This window comes from Sprattus sprattus, assembly GCF_963457725.1.
Source record: "Sprattus sprattus genome assembly, chromosome: 5".
NCBI classification, from domain to species: Eukaryota; Metazoa; Chordata; class Actinopteri; order Clupeiformes; family Clupeidae; genus Sprattus; species Sprattus sprattus.
In genome coordinates, this window is record NC_137924.1 from 17502715 (window position 1) to 17527778 (window position 25064).

Consider the following 25064-nt stretch of genomic DNA (forward strand, 5'->3'; position numbering starts at 1 on the left):
CAATAATCCAGGAGGTTGTGGAGGCGTCTACCTACATCTTTTCTCATGCAGCAGCTTAGGCTGGATCGTATTAAAAGGCACTGGAGAATCCAAAGAACATGATGCTCACAACGCTGCCTGCTTGCCCAGGTGAAAGTGGGCTTTCTGAAGCCGGTAGATGATGGCGTCTTCAACACACCAACCTTGGGGCAGAGAGGTGCTCATCTGAGGTCTGAAATGGGCCAATATCAGTCTCAGGACGTGTGATACTAGGGCAACCGGCCTATAGGCGTTGAGAGAATAGGAGGCTGAGCTCTGCAGTATAATCCTTAATTCATGGCGCATATACACAAGAACAAGAGCAGAGCCCCATGCAAGGCCAAAGACAGAGAAAGCATTTTGTGTTGTAATAAATAGACACATTGTTGTCAATCATTGCCAGAGCCAGTGCTGAAAGCTAAATATGTGTAGGAAATGACTACAGGAAAATAAGAGGCTGTATAGGATGTGCATGCTGTCAAGTCCAAACCTCACAAACTCAATTTGGAGGGGCATCTGGGGAGAAATAATGGGCTTTTTCTTTAAATGCTCGGACAATGAAAGGCAGAAAAATGCACAATTCACAACCCACAAAAGACCCACAGACGTTTTTTTTTCTTCCTATTTTACTACCAAAACACTGAATTACCAGTGGCCTGCATTTTAAAAGAGAATTACGTAATACAAAACCTATCTGGGGTTTGAATTGCTCCCAAACAACACACAATGGTGGAGACTAGACAAGCGATGGCTCTGCTGTTTATTCGTGTGACTACTCAATTGAAAAACACTGTATAGTGGATAACTGTTTGCCAGGTAACATGAAACACATTATACCTTACACAGAGGCAATGAATATGTAACAACAACATTTGGCTTATCACAGAAGCACAAAAAAAATATTAACAGTGAGTGTGTTTATGTTTGTATGCGTGTGCATTTACTAGTGTGTGTGTGAGCGTACAGGTGTGTGTGTCTGTGCAACTGGTACACTGGGATTAGAGTGTGAAGTGAGGTCTTGTGAGCAGGATCATCTGCCCAAATGCACTCAATCTGTTAAAAAAAGAACCCCCCACATCCACTTGAAAAGGAACAAGCACTGCTATTAGACACACACACACACACGCACGCACGCACGCACGCACACACACACACACACACACACACACAACTGCTATTAGACACACACACACACACACACACAACTGCTATTAGACACACACACACACACGCACGCACGCACACACACACACACACACACACACAACTGCTATTAGACACACACACACACACAGGACATACACACAATACACACACACACACACACATACATACATACACACAAACAGGCATTGGATGACACACAAGACCCCATATCACACAATCACAGGCATGATTGTGTGGCAACAGGAAGTGGGCGGAGTCAGGAAGAGAGGAAAAATCAAAGTAAGTCTCCTTGCCAAGCGCCTAATGGTGACACAAGTGCACATGCCAGTGCATTCAAAACAGATGTGTCCACAGAGAGAGAGAGAGAGAGAGAGAGAGAGAGAGAGAGAGAGAGAGAGAGAGCTGCAAAGAGAAGGAGATATAAAGAAGGAGAAGAGTAGAGAAGAGGGAAACAGGGAAATGAAGGGAAGAAAAATTGAAAGAAAGAGAGGGAGGGGAAGAGAGTAAGAGAGAAAGATGGAAGGATTCAGAGTTGGTGAGGAGCAGGAGAGAGTAGAACGGGGATGTAAAGATAAAAAAAGGGAGGAATGAGGAGAGAACCTAGAGGGAACAGGAAGGAAAAGAAAGGAACAGAGAGAAAAAGAGAGATGAAGAGGAGGGAAAGGTCCTCTCTGGAGTAAGCGCTCAGGAGGAAATGTGGTCTGAGTTAAGTGGCAGGAGGAAACAGTAGCTTAGGACTTGTCAGGTCAGATCAAAGGTGGAGAGAGAGAGGAAAAAAAGAGAAAAAAAACAGGGGGAGAGGGGAGGAGGGAAAGAGAGTGAGAGAGAGAAAAAGAGGGAGCACAAGAAAGACGCAGACATGAAGTAAGATAAAAGGTAAAGGAATACAAACTAAAAGGAAAAGGGAAGAGAAGAGGTGAAAAAAGCCAGAGGATAGTGAAGAACGAAGGGACTGAAAGCAACAAAGTGAAAGAAAGGGACAGACAGACGGAGAGAGAGAGACATAGAGAGAGAGAGAGAGATAGAGAAAGACATAGCTGGTGCCTGGCGTTAATTAGCAAGGAGAAGAAAGGGTCCGGGAGCGAGCGGGTGCGCTTGAAAGGGATGGGAGGATAATGAAGAACAGAGGTTAATGAAAGATGAAGACAGAGGCACCTTAGGCTGGGGTCATCTTCACACACGCACAGACACACACACAGACACACACACAGACACTCACACACAAAGCCACTTGGGAGGGCTTCCCCTCGGCCACCACCACACCCCGTCTCGCACCAGACCAAAGACCAGCGTGGTGGGGGCCCCGGCTCTCGCCTGTGGCATTCCCTCCGTCGAACCCCAACCTAACCCTCCTCCCCAAAAAAACCTAACAGCCATCATCCTTTCAAAGGCCAGAAGGGTGTGTGCATAACCCCTCACACACTCTTCAAATTACTGGCAGTACACACACACACACACACACACACACACACACACACACACACACACACACGCTTGCTCACATCGGACAAACGCATCCAAAATTTGGGAAGGAATTGAGAGTTATATAAACTGGCTGAAGCTTTATGGAGCTATAACTTAACGTTCATAAACCTGCTTCATGTCAAATTCATGTCTATACAGCTGATCTATGCCATGTCTACTCTCCTGCGAAATCCCCTTCACAAAACCTTGGGATCGCAGATAGTTGCAGGAAGATTCTCAGCAGTTGCTGGAAGATTTAAGGGTTTAATTCCTGTGCAATAGAACTGAAGGCTGATAACCCCGAGCTTCTCTTCCTTAGCTCCATCTGACTTCACTGAACAGGGGTCTGTATATTATGTATATTTCCCTTACATGTCTATTTCTCTTTGGTTCTCCGTCATTTGAAATGCAGTTTGATATGAGTTGGGGGCGGAATAAAGAAAAGAAAGTCTCGACCTGCAGGAGGGACCGCACTTCCTCGTCCTGTCTCTGATTAAACGGACAACGATAAACCCTCTCGGACTCAGGTAAAATAGAATAAAATAGAGATGGTTTTACATGAATAGACAGCAAAGCCAACAAGTTCCTTCAAAGGCGCACCCCCTCCCCTGCCCCATCCAATCACCCGTGCATCCTACTGAGCACCAAGGAAAGACAGTCCGGCTTCTAGGCCGCCTTTTGATATCCTCCTATCAAGCCCATCATTAAAGCCTGACACCGAGTCGTGACAGCATGTCCACAAAACGCTCCGGCAGGAAAGAAAAAATAGAGAGACAGAGTGTGAGAGAGAGAGAGAGAGAGAGAGAGAGAGAGAGAGAGAGAGAGAGAGAGAGAGAGAGAGAGAGAGAAAACAATGGCCTTTCATGTCTGGAAATATTGACCTTTGTTAAAGAAAGAGAGGAAGGGAGAAAAAAGGGTCTGTCTCCTTTATGTCTTGAGAGCTTCAGAATACCTGGACTCCCGCTGTGCAGGATGCCAGGAAAAGGGGTTTCGATGTCACGATTATACAACACAGGTGTTTTGGTCAGATCTGACACAGAGATGCGATGTCCGAGTAACGCAGCCTCGGAGCTCGCTCGCCGCGTACCATCGAGATGTACATCACTGTACGTGCACCTGTACCTATATGTGTACATGAAGTGTGTGTGTGTGTGTGTGTGGGATGGCAAAACATTTGAACAGAATACAAAAAAATAAGCAGCTGTCATGAAAAATAAAAATGCTGGTGTTTCATTGAAAATGTAATGGATTTGAATGTCACCCCCAACCCTCCCTACCCAATATCATTAAAAGGGACTAAAAATAAACAACCGCTGAGGAGAATATCATAATTATCTTCAATTGCTTTGAGATTTCTTGCCTGCGCTGGCAATCTATTTCAGCGTTCATTAAGACCATTTCAACGAGCTGGGAGGCTTTAGATTGCGGGCATCTCAGGAATGAGAGAGGCAGCAGTCACAGCTACTGCTGTTCTATAGAGGCATGACTCATTGCTTTGCTTTCCCCCCCTCTCTCCCTCTCTCTTCTTTTCACAACCTGCTGTGACACTGTGCCATGCATGTTGAAGTGAGCCATAGTTATGTGACGGAAGGGGATTTGTGTTGTGTGTAGGTGTGAAATCCTGAAGAGCGGCATCCCATGGACAGGCACTGACAAGTGACTGGTGCTTTGGAGGGGGGGCATCTACGACCTGGTCAAGACCAGTGGGCCGAAAAATGGATGGTCTGCTTAAAATGCCCTCCTTGTTTCACAGTTGTACATAGCTAATGGCAAGATGGAGCCACTTTCATGGTCAAAGATACCATTCTCTGGACAGGGTGAAGCACTCAACAGCATTCCCCTCTACACCACCTCTCTCTCTGATATTTTTGAGTTTCTTTTTCCTTTTCTGTCGGACAGTTGGGGTGAAAGTTCCCATTTTTTGTGTTTTTTGACAAAGAGCGAGAGAGAAAGAGAGAGAGAGAGAAAGAGAGAAAAAGAGAGAAAGAGAGAGCGAGAGAGAGGAGAGCGAGCGTTGCAAAGCCCACGTAGCCTGCGGCTGTGTGGGCCGGTGCCGGTGCCAAGGCAAACAGGCGGCCGTAACTCGATAATGAGGAGCGGGAGAAGGTGCGCTCTGTTCTCCAGGCCTCAGCGTTTTCTGATACATTTGCCTGCCCTGAACCACGAGCACCGGGGTGGGGGGGGGGGGGTGGGGGGGGGGATGGTGGCAGTGGTTTGTGAGAGTGTGTGTGGGGGGGAGGGTTACAGCGGTGAACGGCCTTCCCGTTTCTTTCATGATCACTCAGCAATCCCCCTCCCCCCCTAACTCCTCTGACACACTTGCCTGCCTGAGAACCACAAGCAACAGGAGGGGATGGGAATGAAGACGGCGGTGGTGGTAGAGATGGTGGCTACAGCACTGCTAAGCTGATCCATTTTCCTCCTGTGATCACTCCACAACCCCACCCCCATCCTCCTGACCACCGGGACGGGGCTCGCGCTCAAACAATCAGCCCCATTTACAGCGCAGCATCCCAGTGGAGCGGCGGGAGAATCCGAGGAGTTCTCCGCTTCCAAAAAACATACAACCCGCCTTATATTGCACCGTTTCTTTTCTTTCTTTCTTTTTTTTGAAAACCCAGAGCCTTCACTTGAACACAGCTCTCCGTCTCCCCATTCAATTATTCAGTGTTTGGACTCTCCCCCTACGCTGAGAAGTCCTATTACCCCTTATGATGACTTGCAGTGGTGACTGATGCTTTCTCTGGGTCACATTAGGGCAGGCTGAGGATGCATGTCACAGTATTTAGACTACAGGGGAGGAGGAAAGGAGGAGAGTGAGGGGAGTAGGAGAGTGAGGAGAGTGAGAGGAGGAGAAGAGTAAGAAGAGTGAGGAGAGGAGGAGAGTGAGGGGAGGAGGAGAGTGAGAGGAGTGAGAAGAGTGAGGAGAGTGAGAAGTGTGAGGAGAGGTGGAGAGTGAGGGGAGGAGGAGAGTGAGGGCAGTGAGGGGAGGAGGAGAGTGAGAAGAGTGAGAAGTGTGAGAAGTGTGAGGAGAGGTGGAGAGTGAGGGGAGGAGGAGAGTGAGGGGAGTGAGAAGAGTGAGTAGAGTGAGTAGAGGTGGAGAGTGAGGGGAGGAGGAGAGTGAGGGGAGTGAGAAGAGTGAGTAGAGTGAGTAGAGGTGGAGAGTGAGAAGCCTAAGAGTGAAGCTGAGGGGCTGGGAGGGAGCTTGATTCATGACACATCACAGAGACCAGAAACTGGCCTCCCTCTCATGTTGAAACCTCCCAGACCGTAACTTCAGTTCACATCATTCACTTTATGACTGACTGACAGGATCTCCCTCTCTCACTCTCCTTCCCTCTCTTTCTCTCTCGGTCTCCCTGTCTGTTTCTGTTTCTCCCTCTCTCATTCTCTTACATGTCAGGTCCACTGGCCTCAGTGTTCTCTCCTTCGTGGGTCTACAGGAGGAGAGATGTTGGGTGGATGCTGAAAGGCTGAGCGTGGAGGACGATGCCTGTTTCTCACTGGAGGCCCGGTGCTCCGCAAAGCTTGGTTGCCCTTAAAGTAGGTACGTCAGATAGCACAACTGGATGAAGAGGCCTTCTCCATGCTTGTCTCGTCATCGCCTGTGTCCTCTATTCTCTCTTCCTCATGTTTCTTTTTCCTTTGCCTCCCTCCTCTCTCTCTCTTTCTCTTTCCGTCTCGAACATGTACACCCTTTCACTTGGAGCTTGTGTGCTCTGCAAGGCTTGGCTGCCTCCCCAAAAAATGTACATCATAGAGCAGCACTGTCTTTCTATCACTTGGTCTCTTTAATTCTCAGCTTCTCTTGTTTCTTGTCCTCCATTCTTCCTGAATCTCTTTCCTCTCTCTCACTCACTGTCTATCTCTCTGATAGGCCTCCTACACCACCCTGTGCCTGGTTGCAGTTTCAGGTATGAAACTAAATGCAGTACGTGGCAAACCTGGCTTACAGCACAATGGAACCTCTTGAATCAAAGCCTCACACTTAGTGATGCCAATAACATCTCTGGTCCCTCAGGAGCAGACCTGATTAAGAGATCACATTAAACATGATTAAGAGACCACATTAAACCTCCGTATGTCCTTCCTAAACACCGTTGAGAAAGAGAGAATGTTGCAGAGGAAAGTCATATAATGACACGCTGCTCGCTGGATCGAAAATCAGCCAATATAAATCCTGACCCCAAAAAAGTCAACGTCAGCACATTTACTGGAATCGTTAGGGGGAAATGAAAAGAAACGATGCCCTCGTCCTTATCCTAGTAATGAAGCGCAAATGGCTTCCAGACAGAGGCCTGTGTGAGTATGCTTGTAGGTCTGACACAGCAGACCTGACATTTCCTTGCATCACTCGACTGTAAAAGAAGAAGAAAAAAAAACACACCATGCACAGGCAAAGAATTTAAGCATGTAAGCTTTGAAACCCCCCGCTGGGTAACAGTAGGCATTTACCTAGTCTTTGATTTGCAATGCCCAAGATTCAGCATTTCCGATTAGCTGATAAAAAAAAAAGGCACAAAGAACATTTCAAAGGGGACAGAACTTTTGATGGTACAGAACTTTTGAAAGAGCAGATTCAAAAGATCTTCTGTAACATACAGAAACAGCAAGAGATATTGAGAAACAAAAACACACATGTTAATATTCTTTTTGCTCTCCAAAGGAAGGCTGACTGAGCCCAACCTGCTGTGAGTACACCACCCAACCCAGGGGATACTCAGACCCCCCTCCGGCCCCCCATAACTCCACACACCCCTCCCCAACACACACCCCTGTTCTCCAACAAAGACTTCACTATTTAACACAGCCTAACTAGACCCCAAGCCTCCACTAGACCCCTATCCATCCCCATCCATCAGAAGAACTATCCATCGACTTCCCCTAAACAATCAATCTCCCTCCCTCCCTTGCCTTTAGGAAAAAACATTAGAGCTTGTGGTTCTGCTAGCGTGCTGGCACCGGTATAGGATAAACAAATGCTTTGGCTATCATCTCCCTTCATCGTCTCTTCAAGGCTATACAATGCTGTGTTGTGTATTGTATTGTGTTGTGTGTGTGTGTGTGTGTGTGTGTGTGTGTAGTAGTAGTAGTAGAAGTAATAACTCATCGACAACAATCTGAAGAACGCATGTCGTCTCATCTCATGCTCGTACAAACGCTCCGGGAGATGCCGCCTGCGAGATGCATATGAGCTCCGTCTCGTGAATCGTCTCGTGCGCTCTGCGGGGCTAAAGCTCGAGAGATCTCCCCGACAGAGACAGAGGGAAGCGACTCTGAGACACAGCTATGCGGTTATGGGGCTCGCGTTACGGTGAGATCACTCCTGCACAGCTGACAGCTGTGTGGCTGGGATGGGATGAGAAGGGGTCAGTTAAACCCCCTCTGCGACCCTTAACCCCCCCGTCAGCGCTGTTTAATGTTGTGTTTTAGACGGTGAGCAGCAGGTGACACATCCCCACATGTACACGCAACTGATTTGTCTTTCTCTTCCTCTCTGTCGCACATGTACACAGGAATACAGTTAGCGCGCAGGGCAGGTAGATGTGGACACAAAGACAAAGTGTCATACACAGGCATATAAGGGATCTCCTGTGTTTGCACAATGGAAGTGCACGGGGAGGGTATGCTAATGCGGTCATTAAATCCACTGATAGCACTTTTGCTGACTTAGCACAGAGTGAGGATGTCTACTCAGTTCTCTCCCTTACTCACACATACTCACTCTCTTTCACTCCCCTCTTCTTCTCCCCCCTTCTCTCTCTCTCTCTCTCTCTCTCTCTCTCTCTCTCTCTCTCTCTCTCTCTCTCTCTCTCTCTCTCTCTCTCTCTCTCTCTCTCTCTCTCTCTCTCTCTCTCTCTCTCTCTCTCTCTCTCTCTCTCTCTCGTCAGACAAATACGCTTTCTCTCCCTCTCATCCCTCTATATCCACACAGACCTCCAAACTGTCCTTCAACTTTAGCCCAGCTGTATCTGCAAACACAACTGTATGAATCACACACACACAAACACACACACACACACACACACAAACACACATTGGAGAACCCAACTTCACCCCCCACACACACACCTACAAACACACACAAAGAGAGGCACACACAGTCTTCATGACAATGCCAAGACACCTGACACTGCACACACACACACACCCTGGCTTTGATGGGCAGCCGGTCTTGGCAGGCCCTCTCGGCTGGGTGATCTCTCTGGAGCAGGGATCTGTTTTCTGGGTCAGCGCCTCAGATCCCCGTTTGTGGCTTTTGGCAGCGTGGCCGGGCCTTGTTGCTCTGAAGCGCTTGGTTCCTCACCATGGACGCTCTGCTCGGCAACACGTACACACACACACACACGCACACACATACACACACACACACACACCCTCCTGCTGCTCATATAAGTCACAATTCTTGCTTTTCGCTCACCCTCATGGTCTGTATGCCCTCTGCCACAGAGTTCCATGCATAGAGAACACACACACACACACACACACACACACACACACACACACACACACACACACACACACACACAGACACACACACACACACACTAACAGGTTTCACCACTCAGTTTGTGTATCCTCTGCAATGAATTAGCTGTCAATGCATGCAGACACACACCCTTTTGCAGAGTTCAATAAATGAGGTGCACATGAATACACAAACACACACACACACATACAGAGCAGTCCACTCACTCATCGTGTCCTTCCGGCCCTCCTGTTCTCTCTGCCCTACCTAGAGTTCAATGCGTGGAGAACACACACACACACACACACACACACACACACACACACACACACACACACACAACTCAATATCACTTTCCAGGATCACGACCACCTAACACAGATTACACACTGCGTTTGAGATTTGTCAGGAGATTTCTTTCGCCAGCGCACCTCCTCTTTGAACCCCGGGCATCGGCGTGAGGGGGGGTGGGGGGTTATGGGACATCTGAGGCCGGCTCAAAAATATGTGCATCGCATTTTAGGCCCTTCATATATCAGATAACAGTTGGGTGCATAAATTATGTTAAATGCAAAACATTGACAGGAAGCCAAGGAGGGGATTTTAATTTCAAATCAGCCCTAAATGAAACCTAAGACTAACATAATGGAGTGATGTGAAAGAATTTATGTAAAGGAGCCAGCAGTGCTATTGGTGCGCTACGCTACATGTGGGACAAAAACAACACGAGAGTTCAGATTGCCTAACAAGAGAGACGCAAGGGAGAGAGGGAGAGAGAGAGCGAGAGAGAGAGAGAGAGAGAAAGACAATCATATAAATGGTTTGATTCCAAATGCCAAAATGTCCCTCTATAATATTTCTCCCTCTGCTTGTCTTGAAACCAAGCATCGATCTTTACTACCTACCTTTAATACCTACACTACTCATCTGCTGCCACCATCAGGACTTGCACAGGAACGAAACACAAACATACACACCTCACTTTACAGAGATGTTGTCCAGAGAGAGAGAGAGAGAGCGAGAGAGAGAAAGACAGAGAGAGAGGGGAAAATATAATATGCACAAGGACGCCACACTCATTATATTCTAAATGCAGGAGCTGAGACAGCTGACAGGCGCCCAGCGCTTTTTGATGGGGGGGGACATAGCCTTTAACTTCACATTATTAGAGGAATCTCCCTGTTCATCATACTTCACAAGCTTGCTCTGCGATACACAGGGCCACACATGAATACAAGAAAGCCTACTACCGACTCACAGAAAATGAATTTTTAAAAAGCAAGCCCCACCCCCCCCCACCCCAAAAAAAGAGGGTGTAAAGAAGAAGGAGTGTGAGACATGTCAGCCTCGCCCCAGTGGCTGCTGGGTAATGACGGCTGGGTAGCGCACACAGAGTGGAGCGGCTGGCGCGGTAACGACCAGAGAGGATGCTGGGAAGACTAGAGGATTCAGTCTCTACCAGCAAGGTGGAGCAGCGGATCTGGTGCTAATGAAGATGTTATTCTGTCATTCCTGTCCGAATGACAGACATGGTGAGAGGAGAGAGGGAGAGAGGGAGAGAGGGAGAGAGAGTATGAGAGAGATAAAGACGGAGAGGGGAGAAGCAGGGAGGAAAAGACACAGGGACATGTCACACGTGCAGAAGATGGGAGCTGGACAACTCTCAGGGAACGGACATGACGGCGTGTTGTTCACATGGTGCTGGTTGAACCCACAGAAATAAAAACACACAATCCTCTTCACCCATCCCGCCAAAACCACCACCAGCACCATCGGCACAACCATTACCATCTTCTCCCAGGCCCTGTTCACGCATCCACCGATATCCCTGTTGTAGCTAATCATTCTGGTTGATCCTTTTTCCCGGGGGGGGCAGGATCACACAGAGAGGAAGACAGAGAGAGAGAGTGAATAAAAAAAGAAGAAAAAAAATGATCAAAATGGGGGGAAGGCAAAACAACATCCGTCCACTTTCACGCTCCAGCGGAGGAGGTGGTCCCTCCTGGCGCGGGCCGGCGAGTCCTGCCATCTGGAGGCTAAATCGAGTGTGAAGTACAGTATAGTTTGGGACCAGGCTCCGTGGCGGCGCCTCAGCAGTTAGTTCATTAGTTCCAAACTTCCAGGGGATTAGGAGAGCATCCACTCAAAGGGTGGGTGGAGGAGACAGGGGGGGGGGGGGGGGGGGGGGGGGGGGTAGGGAGGTGTGTGTGTGTGTGTGTGTGTGTGGGGGGGGGGGTAGTAGGGGAAGGTGCAGGAGGCGGGTGGGTGGGCGGGTAGGGAGATAGGAAGGAAGGTTGGTGGGGGTGGGGGGGGGGTGTGTAGGGGGAAGGGAGGGAGGAGAAGCGTCCACTGCACAGCAAGGTGCAGACCCACAGAGTGATGCAAGCAAACAGAAAAATAAACAACCCCCCCCCCCCACACACACACATCTCCCAGCCTCCTCCTGATGGACCCGAGACAGGTGTAACCGCCAGGGACACTGTGGGGTTCGATCCTGGCGGGGGGTGTGTGTGCTTCTAGGTCTATACATCACTCTGTGTGTACCTATATAATGTATGCATATATGTTTGCTTGTGGGAGTTGGTTGGAGCTTTGATTTCACACTGCTGTACGTATGGTTTATCGAAGATTTTCTGGGCGTCATATGGTGTATGTCAATTTTGGACATTTTAATATTTGTATGTGTGTATGCATGTGTCTGTTTTAGAAAGGGGAGGGGTTTGCATATACTTGTGTGTGTAAGCATGCCTGTGTGCGTCCACGCTAATCCCTGCGTAGCGGTTAGCCGTCTCTGGACAGCCCTCGTACCGTCTGTCACACGGCACCAGGCGAGCGAGGCGCGCACGGTTGGCACAGGTTGGCACGGGGGCGTCTGACAGGGCCACCGTCGGGGCACAGAAGCAGCGCCACGAGGGCCGCTGATCCTCAGCGTAAACAAACGCACAGGCTCCAGCCTCCAGCCATGGACTCCCACATGCCCCTGCTGCAGGGAGAATGTCCTCCACCATAGACGCTCTAGTCACCGTAAGGCACCATAAGCCTTGGCAAATTTAAGGCCACTCAATCTGTGGTAAACTTGTACCAAGTTGACTCCCCTCAAGAATAAAATGTGAAATGAGTTCCTCCTCCCAAGTTGTTTGTGCTTGTGTACAGTAAGGGGTGAATGGGATACAATATTGATGGCCAAGTCTTTCTTTAAAGGCTTTTTTTAGTGTAGAAATTGTTAATGATACGGCATAAATGCTCCATGTTTAAAAAATTCAATAGGATGACTTGGGGGAAAAAAGCACATCAAACGATTTTATTCTTGATATTGTGAGGATAGAAATATTTCAAATGTCTCCTCGTGGCTGGGGAGAGAGAGATACTGTACACGCTGACTTCTGAGAGATTTATTCACAAGCTCGTACAGTGTGTGCAAGGGCAGGGAGTTTCTGGTGAGGCAAGGCAAGGCAAGGCAAGGCAAGGCGAGTTGGCCGTTATTTAATACGAGCCGTGGGGGAAATAATGCATCCGTCTATAGGTTCGCACAATCCCCCACGGTGTTTCAATTGCCACAATGGGGAAAACAGCCATGGGATTGGGAAGAGAGAGGCAAAGCAAGCCGCGGGGAAATGGGTGCATTTTATTATCGAGTTAAATAATAACTCGCCTCCTTACCAGACTACAGGCCTTGCGAGTAAATAATGGATCACAGGTTTTTTTCGTTGTTTTTTTTATTTTCTTTGCACACTGTGCCAGACTACTTTAAAGCAGACATATGGTCTTTAAAATTGACTGAATCTTGTACTGAGAATTGTACGTCAGGCTGGCCTTGACTGATTTATACCGTCAAATACCCGCACGAGTAATGGGATTAGTGGCACCATCTCTCTTTTAACATGTGATTTTTTTCCCTCTCTTCCTTTCTTCTTCTTCTTTTTTTTCCAGCGTGAGACATTAGCATTTTTATCTGCAAGGCTGAAGAGAATGCTAATTCTATTGGGTCTGACAGGAGACACGGGTTGCCATAGAAGAGCTTTTCCCTGCCTATTCCGAAGAAATCAAGGCCTTCCCCGCTAATGCTATTTTCCTCCCTTCAGATCACCTAGCTTTAATATTGGCCGCCGCAGTAATCCTGTACACGCATAACCTGCCTGTGGAAGGAATTAGAAGGCCGCACTTCCTACTCCTTTGTGTGAGCGGGGCTTCCATAAAAGAATCATTTGTGATGCATATCGGTGGAGTGAGTGGCCTATTTAGCATGTTATGTAATTGCATATAATGCGTGGCCGTGTGGATCTCAAAGGGGATGCTGCCAAAAAAAAGCATGCACCATCTCTACAAAGGCTTTAAGACAAATAAATGTGAGTATCAAATGCAAACATGGCTAGACACCTGACCTCCAGGGGTCACTGGCTGGTGTGGGCATGACTTCCTGTTGTCCCAAACCCATTCAAAATAACCACAATAAATAAAAACCAGTGTGTTTAGAAACACTCAGCTCTAACACCTCTTTGGAAAAGCGGGTCAGAGTTCAAGCTGTCCGTCAAACAGCTCTTTCTCTACCCCACTCTTCTGGCTCACGGAGGGACACGGAGGGACACGGCCAATGGCTGTATCAATCATCTTTATTATCCTGACTTAGAAACCCTTTTGTTTCTGGGCTTCGGTTCCCCCCACGGCCCGGCCTCCCCTCTATTTCCTCCCCCCAATCACGATTTCACGGACAGCCAGGCAGGACCAATGGCGGGGCGGTGTGGGCGGGTCGAGAATGCTTTTTAACCTGCGGCATCTGGCCGGTGCCTGCTGTTCGCCCAGTGTGACGTGGTCACCTTGTTCCAAGGGACAGAGAGAGGGGGGCATTCCCAACCCTTTATTACAGCATAATGGGCCAAGAAATGTGGCTTGTTTTGAAGCATTCCACTTAGGTAGCCTTTCAAAGAGGGGGTGCAGGAAGTGGTGCACCTGTCTTTGGAATGGATTCTAAGCCACCAACAATGGCTGTGGGCCAGGACTGCCTGATGGGATAGCTTCCAGCCACAGGTACACCAAACCATTCCTGGCTTACCACAGAGACAAAACATTGTTGGGTCAGATATAAAACTGGAAATCTGACTTTGATACATCGGTACTGAATAAAACACAAAACTAATGCACTCCAGTGATATGTTGTGAAAGGTTTTTGTTCCTTTTTATCCATTTTGTTTCTTTCTGGATTTTCTGTACTACAGTGTGGTTCAAATGTTTTCTATCTGAGAGGCAACTAGGTCAGATAACTTACTTCAGAGAATTTCTCTGTTTGAAGATCAGGATGAAAGACAGCCAAATGTCAAGTATGTAGGAAGGCTTTCTTTTTGTTATATTCCTGTTTATTTCTTTTTCTATTTAAAAAAGAGTGGTTAATGTTCTTCATCTGAAGGAGACCTAGGGCCAAATCTGACAAGATCAGATCTCTATGTTTGATTGGCAGGCCAGTCGGTGTACGTGACCGAATGTTGTTGTTTATTTTTGATCTCTCTAGCCACGTCACCTTTTTGCTGAGTGCCACTCCATCTTCACAGTCCAGCACAGCACAGTCCACATCCAGTGAGGTCAGCTTCATCAGTTTCCGCACGTCATTGCCCGGCACGTAGAGGACGGCACGCCGTGGCACGTATCTTAGCGACGTGCCAGGGGTGTGGTGGGCACGACTGCTGCCACGGCAACACAGCCACTGCCCCGCAGCCAACGCAGGCCGTTGGGCCTCTCTGTCAAAGACACAAACACACTGTGTTAGTAAACAGACCATGTTGTAGGAAACGTAAGGGCTACACACTTCATCTTCATCATTCTGAAATGTTTCTAATTTTAATTATTTAATTTAAATAGTATTTTTCAGATGCTGAGGCTAATTTCCCCAGTTGGGTACCAGACTCTGTTGACAGATGTGTTGCTGTCATTTGTGTGAGTGACAGTGTGGTATCGCTACTACTTCTGGTCTTGGATCTGTTCTTCAGGAAATAGGTATTGTTTTCCTTTCGTTGACCCATTCAGATGGACATGTAATGCTGACCTGGTCTGAGAGACTCTTTATAAGGGATATTATCACAGACAACTACTCTCCTTCAAGGCTTAGGGAGAAGGCCTACAGCTGATTAGATGTCGAAGGACAGCTAACACCGGACAGACAGAAATAAATAAATAAAAAAGAAAGGAGCAGGAAGGGGGAAATAAGGAAAAGATAAAAAGAAAGAGGGATGGCAGGGGAAGGGTGGCAGAGAGGGAGAGGGGGACATAGGACATCAAAAGAAGGAGGAGGAGAAAAGAAGGCATGGGGATTATGAATCCCTAAAAAAAAAAAGAAACAATTAAAGTTTCAACAACAAATCTGCATTATCCCCCGCCCCCCCCCCCCCCCCCCCCCCCCCCCCCCCCCGCCTCACTAATTACCCCTTCAAACGGGCGCCTGGCAGCCCCAGCAAAAGCAGCACACAGCAGCAGAGGCAACAGTAGTGTTTTCCAGACACCAGCAGCAGTGAGAGTCCACAAGTCAACCACAATCAGCCCTTTCAACACAACACTTCTCTCAGTGGAGAGAAAAACACCAACAACAACATATAGCTTATCCTGTGCCCACCACCGCCACCAGGATCACATTTTATCACACGCGCTAATGGCTGCTGGTTATGACAAACACGTTTTAATTATTTGGTCGGTGAGGTCTGCGCCGGTCCTACAATTAGCTCTAATGAATGGCCGACATAATTGGGATCACATATATCTAATTACAGTCGGGGAGCTTGTTCTCGCCTCCCTTGCTTCCCTCCACCGCTCTCCGAGGGGTAATATCAACGCATCCCGCTTCCCCTTTCTCATCCTGAGGAGGGCAGGAAATAGAGGGAGAGGGAGGAGGAGGAGGATGATGAGAGGAGGGGTGGAAAAAGGGGTACGGGAGAGAGAACATGGAGGGAGGGGAGAGGAGAAGAAAAAAAAAACGGGGGTGAAGTATTCTCCTTTTCTTTGCCTTTGTTCTCTAAAGAAGCTAAAGTCGCTTCAATGGCCACTTAATCCCGTCCTCCACGCTTTACAATTGCCTCCTGGCCTCAATCAGCCATAATCTCAACTAAAGATGATGCTGCTACACTGGGGCAATTAAAAGCAATTCAGGTAGCTCTTGCTCCGAGCACTCTTAGTGCACCGGGCCTCGGCGGGGTTCCTCTGTGCTCTAGTGTTTAAATATCTCACATACACGAGGCGGAAGAGGGAGGTCTATATGCAGAAAAGGGCCTCTCCTCTCCTCTCAGTGTGGACTGACTTAACAGAGGGGGGAAAGAAAGAGGAGGAACTGGCCATCACTCTAAGGGCAAAACCTTATAGCACCAATATTGATGGGAGGAACAAAAAAAAGCAAACAGCAAAATTAGAAGTTAAAATAACGGGGGATGGATGGATGAAGGAGTTGGTGGTGATTGAGGGCAAAAGGAGGGTTGGGGTGTGAGTGTGTGAGAGTGTGTGTGTGTGTGTGTGTGTGTGTGTGTGTGTGTGTGTGTGTGTGTGTGTGTGTGTGTGTGTGTGTGTGTGTGTGTGTGTGTGTGTGTGTGTGTGTGTGTGTGTGTGTGTGTGTGTGTGTGTGTGTGTGTGTGTGTGTGTGTGTGTGTGTGTGTGTGTGTGTGTGTGTGTGTGTGTGTGTGTGTGTGTGTGTGTGTGCGCGCGCGTGTGTGCTGAGGTTAAGGGGTGGGGGGGGGGGGGGGTAAATGAAGTCTTCTACATCCACAGCGGAGTGCTGGGGGGGGAAAAGCCATTTTAAGTGCCCACTTGAAAGGCAAATAGATGATAATGTAAGTGGGAGGCTTACATGAAGATGGCTCCAGTAATTAAAGAATAGATTTCTCATGAAGGCAAAGCAGAAGAAAGAGGAGGGAAAGGGGGAAATAGAGAATGAGAGGTGGGGGGGTTTGTCCCTTGATGGCGTACCATCAGAGAGAAGAGAAGAGAGCGTGGTCTCAGCAGATCTACTGACACTGGCAGGAGTCAGTCTAACAGAGACACACATTCAGCAGTTTTCTAACTCTTTCCTTTCTCTCCCTCTCCCCCCCATCTCTCTCTCTCTATCCCTACCTCTCTCTCTCACCACTCCCTCCTCCTTTTCTTTTTTTCTTAACAGTATGGGGGCTTTATTTACAGTAACCTGGTGCCACTGGTGGGGGTTGGGGGGGTGGGTGTGTGTGAAAAATAATATGCTTTTTTGGCCAATCCTCAACCCACTGTTGTGAACACGGATGTGAAAACATCCAGGCCCCTGCTATGTACACTTTGGAGCAGCTCTCCTACGGCACCCTTTTATACAGGCCCACACTGCCCCAGCTCTGAGTCACCCCGCTGCCACGGTTACGCTGCTCTTCCTCTCCCTGGCAATGACTGGGCTAAAGGAGGCAGGAGGAACAGGAGGAGAAGGAGGAGCAGGAGGACGAGGGGGCCTCTGCCTCCTCTAAACGGCCTGTGTGCAACCTGTCATCTCCTGCAGCTCACCGAGACAAACCTGGCCAGGTGCTCTCCTCCTCCAAGGACCGAGCAGGTGACACTGTTTATTTAGCACAAACCCAGGACTGCGCTGACAAAATGGCACAGAGGGAAAAACACTGTGGACTGCACAAACATGCTCAAAAAACACACACGCACAGGCTCACGCACACACCCCCCTCCCAACACACACACACACACACACACATACACACACCTACACACACAGACACCCCCCCACACACAGACACGTAGATAAATACAATACTAAAAGAAATACAAATACTAAGTCAAAATACAAACAGAAAGCACAGAAAGAGAGAGACACACACACACACACACACACACACACATTTGCTTGTGGCTGGCAGGGTTTTCATTTGCTGCCACAACAAATTGCCGGGAACTTTTATCATCGTCAGCTGTGCTCATGGCTTTTACTGGAGGAGGAGAGGCAGGGTTAGACTCAGGGTTCTGTGGGAGGAGAGGCAGGGTTAGGCTCAGAGTTCTGTGTGCTCATTGGAGGAGAGGCAGGGTTAGGCTCAGGGTTCTGCGTGCTCATTGGAGGAGAGGCAGGGTTAGGCTCAGGGTTCTGTGTGCTCATTGGAGGAGAGGCAGGGTTAGACTCAGGGTTCTGTGTGCTCATTGCAGGAGAGGCAGGGTTAGACTCAGGGTTCTGTGGGAGGAGAGGCAGGGTTAGGCTCAGAGTTCTGTGTGCTCATTGGAGGAGAGGCAGGGTAAGACTCAGGGTTCTGTGTGCTCATTGGAGGAGAGGCAGGGTAAGACTCAGGGTTCTGTGGGTGCTCTGCGTCAGCAACCCTGAGCCTAACCCTGATGAGCGACATGCTGCTGGAGACGCCTGTGGTTGGGGAAACCAGTCCCCAGAAGCGGAAACAGGGCAGCGGCTGAACGGCGGCAGGCAGATTACAGACTGGCGAGAATGGGGGAGGCGGTTGGGTACATATATTGTGCTAAGGGAGTCATTTTTTCTCTTTCTTTCCTTTCTTTTTTTCTCTCTTTCACTGATCCTTTGGTGTGTTCTTCTCTTGCTTTCCTCCTTTCTGTCCTTCTTTTTCTCTCAAGTTTTGTCTGTTTTCCTCTTTCGATCCATCTTTCTGTCTTTCTTTCCTCCCATTTCTGCTCTCACTCTCTCTCTCTCTCTCTCTCTCCCTCTCTCTCTCTCTCTGCCAGGCCACACGTGTGATCCATTGAGGCAGCAGTGGAGAGGATGCAGCACACATTTCAATATCATTTAGCTTTTAGAGCTATTCCTCGGGCACCCATGCACATAATTAATTCTGATTTGGGAATTCATTTGACAAGTGGTGGAATTAATTGCCAAAACTTACAAGCAAGAGAGAGAGAGAGAGAGAGAGGGGGAAAGAGAGAGAGAGAGAGATAGCATGAGAAGAGAGGGAGTTATTTATTTATGTGAATATTAATTTTCCCATGGCTGGCCACCATCAATATGCAGCAGCAGTGTGAGTGTCCTGTGTAAGAGGTGCCAGAGGCTCTGAGTCCCTCTCCTCTCCTCTCCTCTCATCTCATCACTAGCCCGGTCACGGTGACCACACGCTTAAACACAGTGCACGAGAGGTTCAGCACAAACCACTCCTTCGCTCACCTGACTTCAGGCTTCTCAGAGGCTGTGTCCTAGGTAGTTACTGCGACAGCATCGACCAAGTGCATTAATCCAAGTGTTTGTTCATTAAAAAAAAATCTGGGTAAAATATAAACGGACAGCCACAAAATATGTGATCATCCACGTATCTGTTTGACTACCTGGAGTTCTTCCAAAATGAGTTGTAAATTTCACATTCTAAGATATGACAAAATAAATACCACCGAGCCTTAAAGACTGTGTAAAACAGTGTAAGTGTAAAACAACAATCCACATGAGTTCTTAATCACCAGTGGATGTGGAGACAAGTATAACTTTCCAAACTCTGATTTCACAAGTCAGAATAAAAAAAGAGATAAAGGCTCATAGTTACGATATCAAACCATTAGAAGCCTGAATAACGAGCATGTACAGCTCTTCCAGTCCGGGGTCATTGCTGAAGTCCATTCATAAAAACGCTGTGCAAGTGTGAGCTTATCTCTGGGTTATTTATTTGGTGAAAACATTTGCCCAGTTCTCATTTGCCGCTATTCCGCACCATTGCAACTCGGTCTTTTAATGCGACGAAACAGTTACGCCAGCAGCCTTTACTAATGGTGCGATATTCAAATAAAAAAATACAGCGACGCAGACTATGAGCAATAAAAAGCAGGGAGCCATAAATGTTATTGTAGACATTACAGTAGCCCTGGAACCATTTGGATCCGCTCACTTTTTCCCAGAGACGAGCATAAACCAAATATGTAATCCAGGGGGGCATTTGTTTTTAATCGCCCAAATACCACATCTGTTCAATATATTCACCCAACAGCAAACATTGCTCCGTGATATATGTTTCACAAGTTTTACAATGGCTGAAAAGTACAGTATGGGAGAGTTACGACTTGAAAGGTTATGATAACGTCGGGTAGTGGGCCTGTGTTAAGGGGCTGTAAAGTAATCAGACTGTGGCACTGCAAGGGGGTTTACTGGTCAATCCTCAGAGCCCCGTGGGCTTCTGTTTTTTTTTATGTGTAGCTGAATGGTCCTGGTTTCCATCATGGCAGGGAGGGCTGCCCTCATTTACCGTCTCTGGGAAGATGCTTCTGTTCCGCACTTAAAGTTTCAAACAAGAAGCTAGTCGCCAGCCTGTGTATCGTAAGTTCAGGATCCGCAGCAAATCAGATGGAGATTCGACTGACACCATGTTTGAAAACCAGAACTACATCCAGAAGTTAAGAGGTTAGAAGTGCAGCAATTGGATTCACTTTACAATAAGTTATGTAGATCTTTGTGAATCGAAGTGGTTTCTCTAAGTGTCATTACATTTATCAGGTTAGTTTTCATGACAAGATATACAAGGTATTCACCAGAAGCTTGCCTGGACATAATCTGGACATCCATTAGTGACACTTAAAGGAATTAAAGACAACAGTGAAACTGTTGGAAGGCAACATCCAGTCAAGCTCAGGGAGCAGCACCATTGGAACACCCCAAAGTGTCCCTAATAAAATATCTTTGTTGAACAACTCACTAAATATCCTTTGTTTAAGTGTTTAAGCGTCTGATAGTTCTTCTATCGGATGCTAACCTACAGCGCTGTCTTTAGAAAACAGATATAATTTGTCTTACTTGTCCAATACGAGGCCCTTAATTTGATATATGATGTCATTACACTCTTAAAAAAGACTCTGGGGGCTTCTAGGCCTGGCTGGAGCTCTGTGGATAAACATGTTGTCCAATTTGAGCCCCTCTCGCTGTCCATGTAGGAACTGTCAGTCGTCGTCCTATCAATATGCAGATTTCACAATTACTTCCAGCTTGCAGTGGCAACGGCTGTGGCTGTGTCTAAAATGCACAAAATTAAAGATTTGTGTTCCTGCTCTGTGATAATCAGCATCTTTTTAATATGCAAACTACTTTGAGGATCTGTGGCGTTTAGGCTTTTAAATTAAATTTGGGAGGGGGGGGTTGAAAAAATAAATAAAGATGAAAAAAAGAGAGGAAAATCGATGCCGTGATGCATAAACAAGTCATTCCGTTCCATGAAAAGAAAAGAAAAACGCGAGGGGAGAAAAAAAGAGACAGAAAAACGGTCAAAAGTCATCCATATTTATCTCATTTCGAGCGCTTGTCTCGCACTCCCACCTCGGTGCAAAACGGCTAAAACAGCCTCAGTAAAAGCTGCTTCCCAGCATGGGGTAGCGCTCGTGCCGTCTTTCTTTATTTATTTACGCATTTATTTATTTGTTTACCTATTTATTAATGCAAGTTTCAAATTGGGAGACACATGCTGCCTTCTGATAAAAAAGAAGAAATGTAACAAAGTTAACCAGTGACACAAAGCAGGAAGAAAGACTTTTTCGTTTCCCTCCATTTTCCTTCAAAATCTCTTTTTTTCCTCTCTCTCTTTCTCTGTCTCTCTCTAAGCTGTAAGATCCTTGGCTCTTCAAAGAGGCTACAAAAGCCGAAGACTGTTTCCTTACACGTCTTTCCCTCCCTCTCTCTTTCTCTCTCTCTTTCTGTCTGTCTCAGTTTGCAGAGTGATCCTCTGCTCTTTAAATAGGATCAGTGGGTGGTGGTTTGACCCCGGCTCTGGTGTGTGAGAGGAGCAGAGGGGAGGAGAGCGTGGGCCCTCGGCCCTCTCAGCCCTCTCTGGCCTCTCTGGCTCCTCCTGGCCCTCATTAGACAGCCCTCAACGCCTTAATCTGCGCCGCCAGGATGAAGTCACACCGGTTAGCTTCACTTCGGACGCCGCCGCTACCTGTAATCCCTTGCCCGATGCCTGGCCGGCTCTCTCCTCTTTTCTCTCTCACACACACACACACACACACACACACACACACACACACACACACACACACACACACACACACACACACACACACACACACACCCACACACACACAGACACACAGACACACAGACACACACCCACAAACACACAAACACACACACACACACACACAGGCAGACGGGTGTACACACACACACACACACACACACACACACACACACACACACACACACACACAAAGCCTTACAAGCTCAGGATGAAAGAACTGTCTCTGCTTCTCGGTTTGTGAATGGCTTTCCCGTGGCAACCATCAGACATCAAGCTCTTTCCCTCCCCTCAATTCCTGTTCCTCTCTTAACTCTCCCAATCTCTTTCTTTCTGTCTCGCAATGATGTGTAGGCCACACTTCTCTCAAAGGAAGAGAGAAAGAGACAGAAACAACTAGATCCCCAAAAGACATGCAAGAGGAGACCCTACTAGAGCCATGCTGATCATCTGAAAGAGACAGCCATCAACCATCTCCAAAGTCCACTCTGACAAAAGTTGCCACAAGGGTCCAGACACATCCCCTATGTAATCATATTATTATTGGGATACCTTTCATTATGGAGATGTGTTTTTTTTTTTTTCAAACCTAATCCTAACAAAACAAGCACTCATTGTATATTTTCCATTCATCCGCCTTTGGAAATAATTGAGGCGAAACTCAAAGGAGGGAACAAGTGGTGGGTGTGAGGAGGGCAGGCAGGGTTAGGCTTTTAACTTAGCATTTTTATTGACTCCCGCCACAACAAAATACCAGAGAAGAGTATGAGTGCGCCGCGCAATGGCCATTCAGGCTTTGCAGAGGCCCCTTTGTAACTCTTTTGGAAGAGGAGGGTTGGGGGGGTACCGGGGTGGGGGGGGGGGGGGGGGGGGGTGAAAGGAAGCCCCCACTGGTCAAAATCCAGTGGAACCTCCACACAACGGAGCACAACTGTTCCCCCGACGCCTGAATGGGAGGAGGATAAAAGACAAGATGGACTTCAGAGGTGCAGCCGCAGACAAAGGCAACAAAAGTGCTTATCGCAAGGGAATGACACGACTCGTTGCAGTGAACAGAGAGAGAAAGACAGAAAGAACAGAGGGAGAGAGACAGAGGAAGAAGAGGAAGAGAGAGAGAGAGAGAAAGAAAGAAAGAAGGGGGAGTCAGGACAATGGCGCGGGCCTATGAAATGACAACTGGGAAGAATTGAAAAACCTACAGGAGAAGTGTTAAAAAAAAAGGAGAATGACACACAAGGAACAGGCAGGTTGTGAGGGAGCCGCTGCCGTGAAAGAGACAAAAAAAGAGGGGGATGGGGTGAGTCCGAGTCAGACAGAGAGAGGGTCGGAGAAAAGGATGCAAAGAAAGAAAGACAGAAATTCAGAATAGGAAAGAGATGAAAATGTTATGTTCTAAGACACAGAGAGAGAGAGAGCGGAAAGAGAGGGAAAAAGCAATCAGGTGTTCAGGAGGTGACAGCAATTCCCCCGCCATTCACACCCTGATATCATGTGAGAACCCCCCCCCCCCACACACACACACACACACAGAAAGAGAAAGAGAGAGAGAGGAGAGGGAGAGATCTCCAAACCCAATCCCTGACAGTCCCCACACTTTCTCTTTTGAAGTGCCTCTTTGTATACTAACACAATTACCTTTTAACCCCGCCATCAAACACGGTCCCCTGAGTTCACACACTCAAGCCCTCACACTACTGCCAACCCTACACACACACACACACACACACACACACACACACACACACACACACATTTCTGACACTGTGAAAAGTTTACCATTCACTTACTTCAGGAAAAGAAAAAAAAGAAAATCCGAACCATTTATTATTCTGTAAGCTAACAGCCCGTGAAGAGTCCACACACACCCCTCCAACACCTTCACCCCCTTCTCACTCCCTGGTATGCCATTGCAGCCAAAAGGGAATCTTTCAGCGTTTACAAGAGAAACCGGAGTGTGCCGCCCATTTTAATGGCCGCCGCCGCTTCATTTACAGTTAAATCATGCCACCTCTCGAGACGGCAAACATTTAAATGCAGGCAGGCGAGCGCGCCGGAGAAAGGGGAGAGATTTGTTTGACACGTATTTATAAAAGTCTCCTCAAATTACATCCTCCTCCTTCTCCCCTCCGCGACCCCCTTACGCGGGGCTGAGGGATCAATGGTGATATGCATGCATAAAAGCAAAGAGCCGGCATTAGCATATTTTTAAGTCATTACTCGCGTTCCGAGGCACACAGCGCTCATGCTTGAGAGGACTCAAGCAGAGGAAAAACTTCCAGGAAGACTCACGTTGGCATTCCACTACCTTGGGGCTTTACTAAGGTTTTTTTCAAGGATTCAAGGAAGGATTTTGACATAATTTGTGTTGAGTCCTCCTGTCAGTTACTGCTAATATACCACTTGTTCGTCGAGATAACTCAATAAATAAAAAAATAGAAAACAAATGAATACGTCCTTATCTTCATCGAAAGAGATTAGGGGAGTGAAATAGTAGCACATTCTAGTACAGTACTGCAATATCAGCTCTCATCACAGTGATTCATGGTAACACAGGTTAATGGAACTATGAGATTAGAAATAACTACTGACAGTTCATTTCCTAAAATATCAACTCACTAGAAAGTCCTCACTCAGGTCTCTCATCCATCCCTGGGGAGGGCCCCACTGTCAGGAGCCCCTGCCTGGGCTTCTCACTGCCCCTGACCCCCTGGGCCTCGGCCCTGGGTAAAACTCCACACGGCCACGGCCAGTTGAAGTGGTCAGCTCTTGCCTCAGGGGCCGTGGCACTGGGGCTGTACTTTTAACCCAGTGGCCCCATTCAGTGGCCCTTCAGGCCCCGTGATGAATGGACAAACGCGGGTAATTGATTAGTGCCAAAGTAGGGAATTAAAAATGAAGGCACGGTGTCAATAAAGCCTCCTTGACAATGGCGGCTTGCGTAAAGTGTGAAAGGGATAGCCTGCAGCCGCCACGGCGCCATCAAAGACCACGCCGACACACACACACACACACACACACACACA

The 25064-nt window shown here is 47.8% G+C and overlaps 1 protein-coding gene across 1 annotated transcript in view; it reads right to left on the bottom strand.

Moving 5' to 3' along the window:
* The window catches only part of clybl (citrate lyase beta like), a 70563-nt gene that overhangs the window by 20205 nt on the left and 25294 nt on the right, over window positions 1-25064 (bottom strand). The window contains exon 2 of the mRNA XM_080838696.1: window positions 14631-14847. Coding sequence (XP_080694822.1) covers window positions 14631-14847 — 217 coding nt within the window. The remainder of the gene's footprint in view (window positions 1-14630; window positions 14848-25064) is intronic.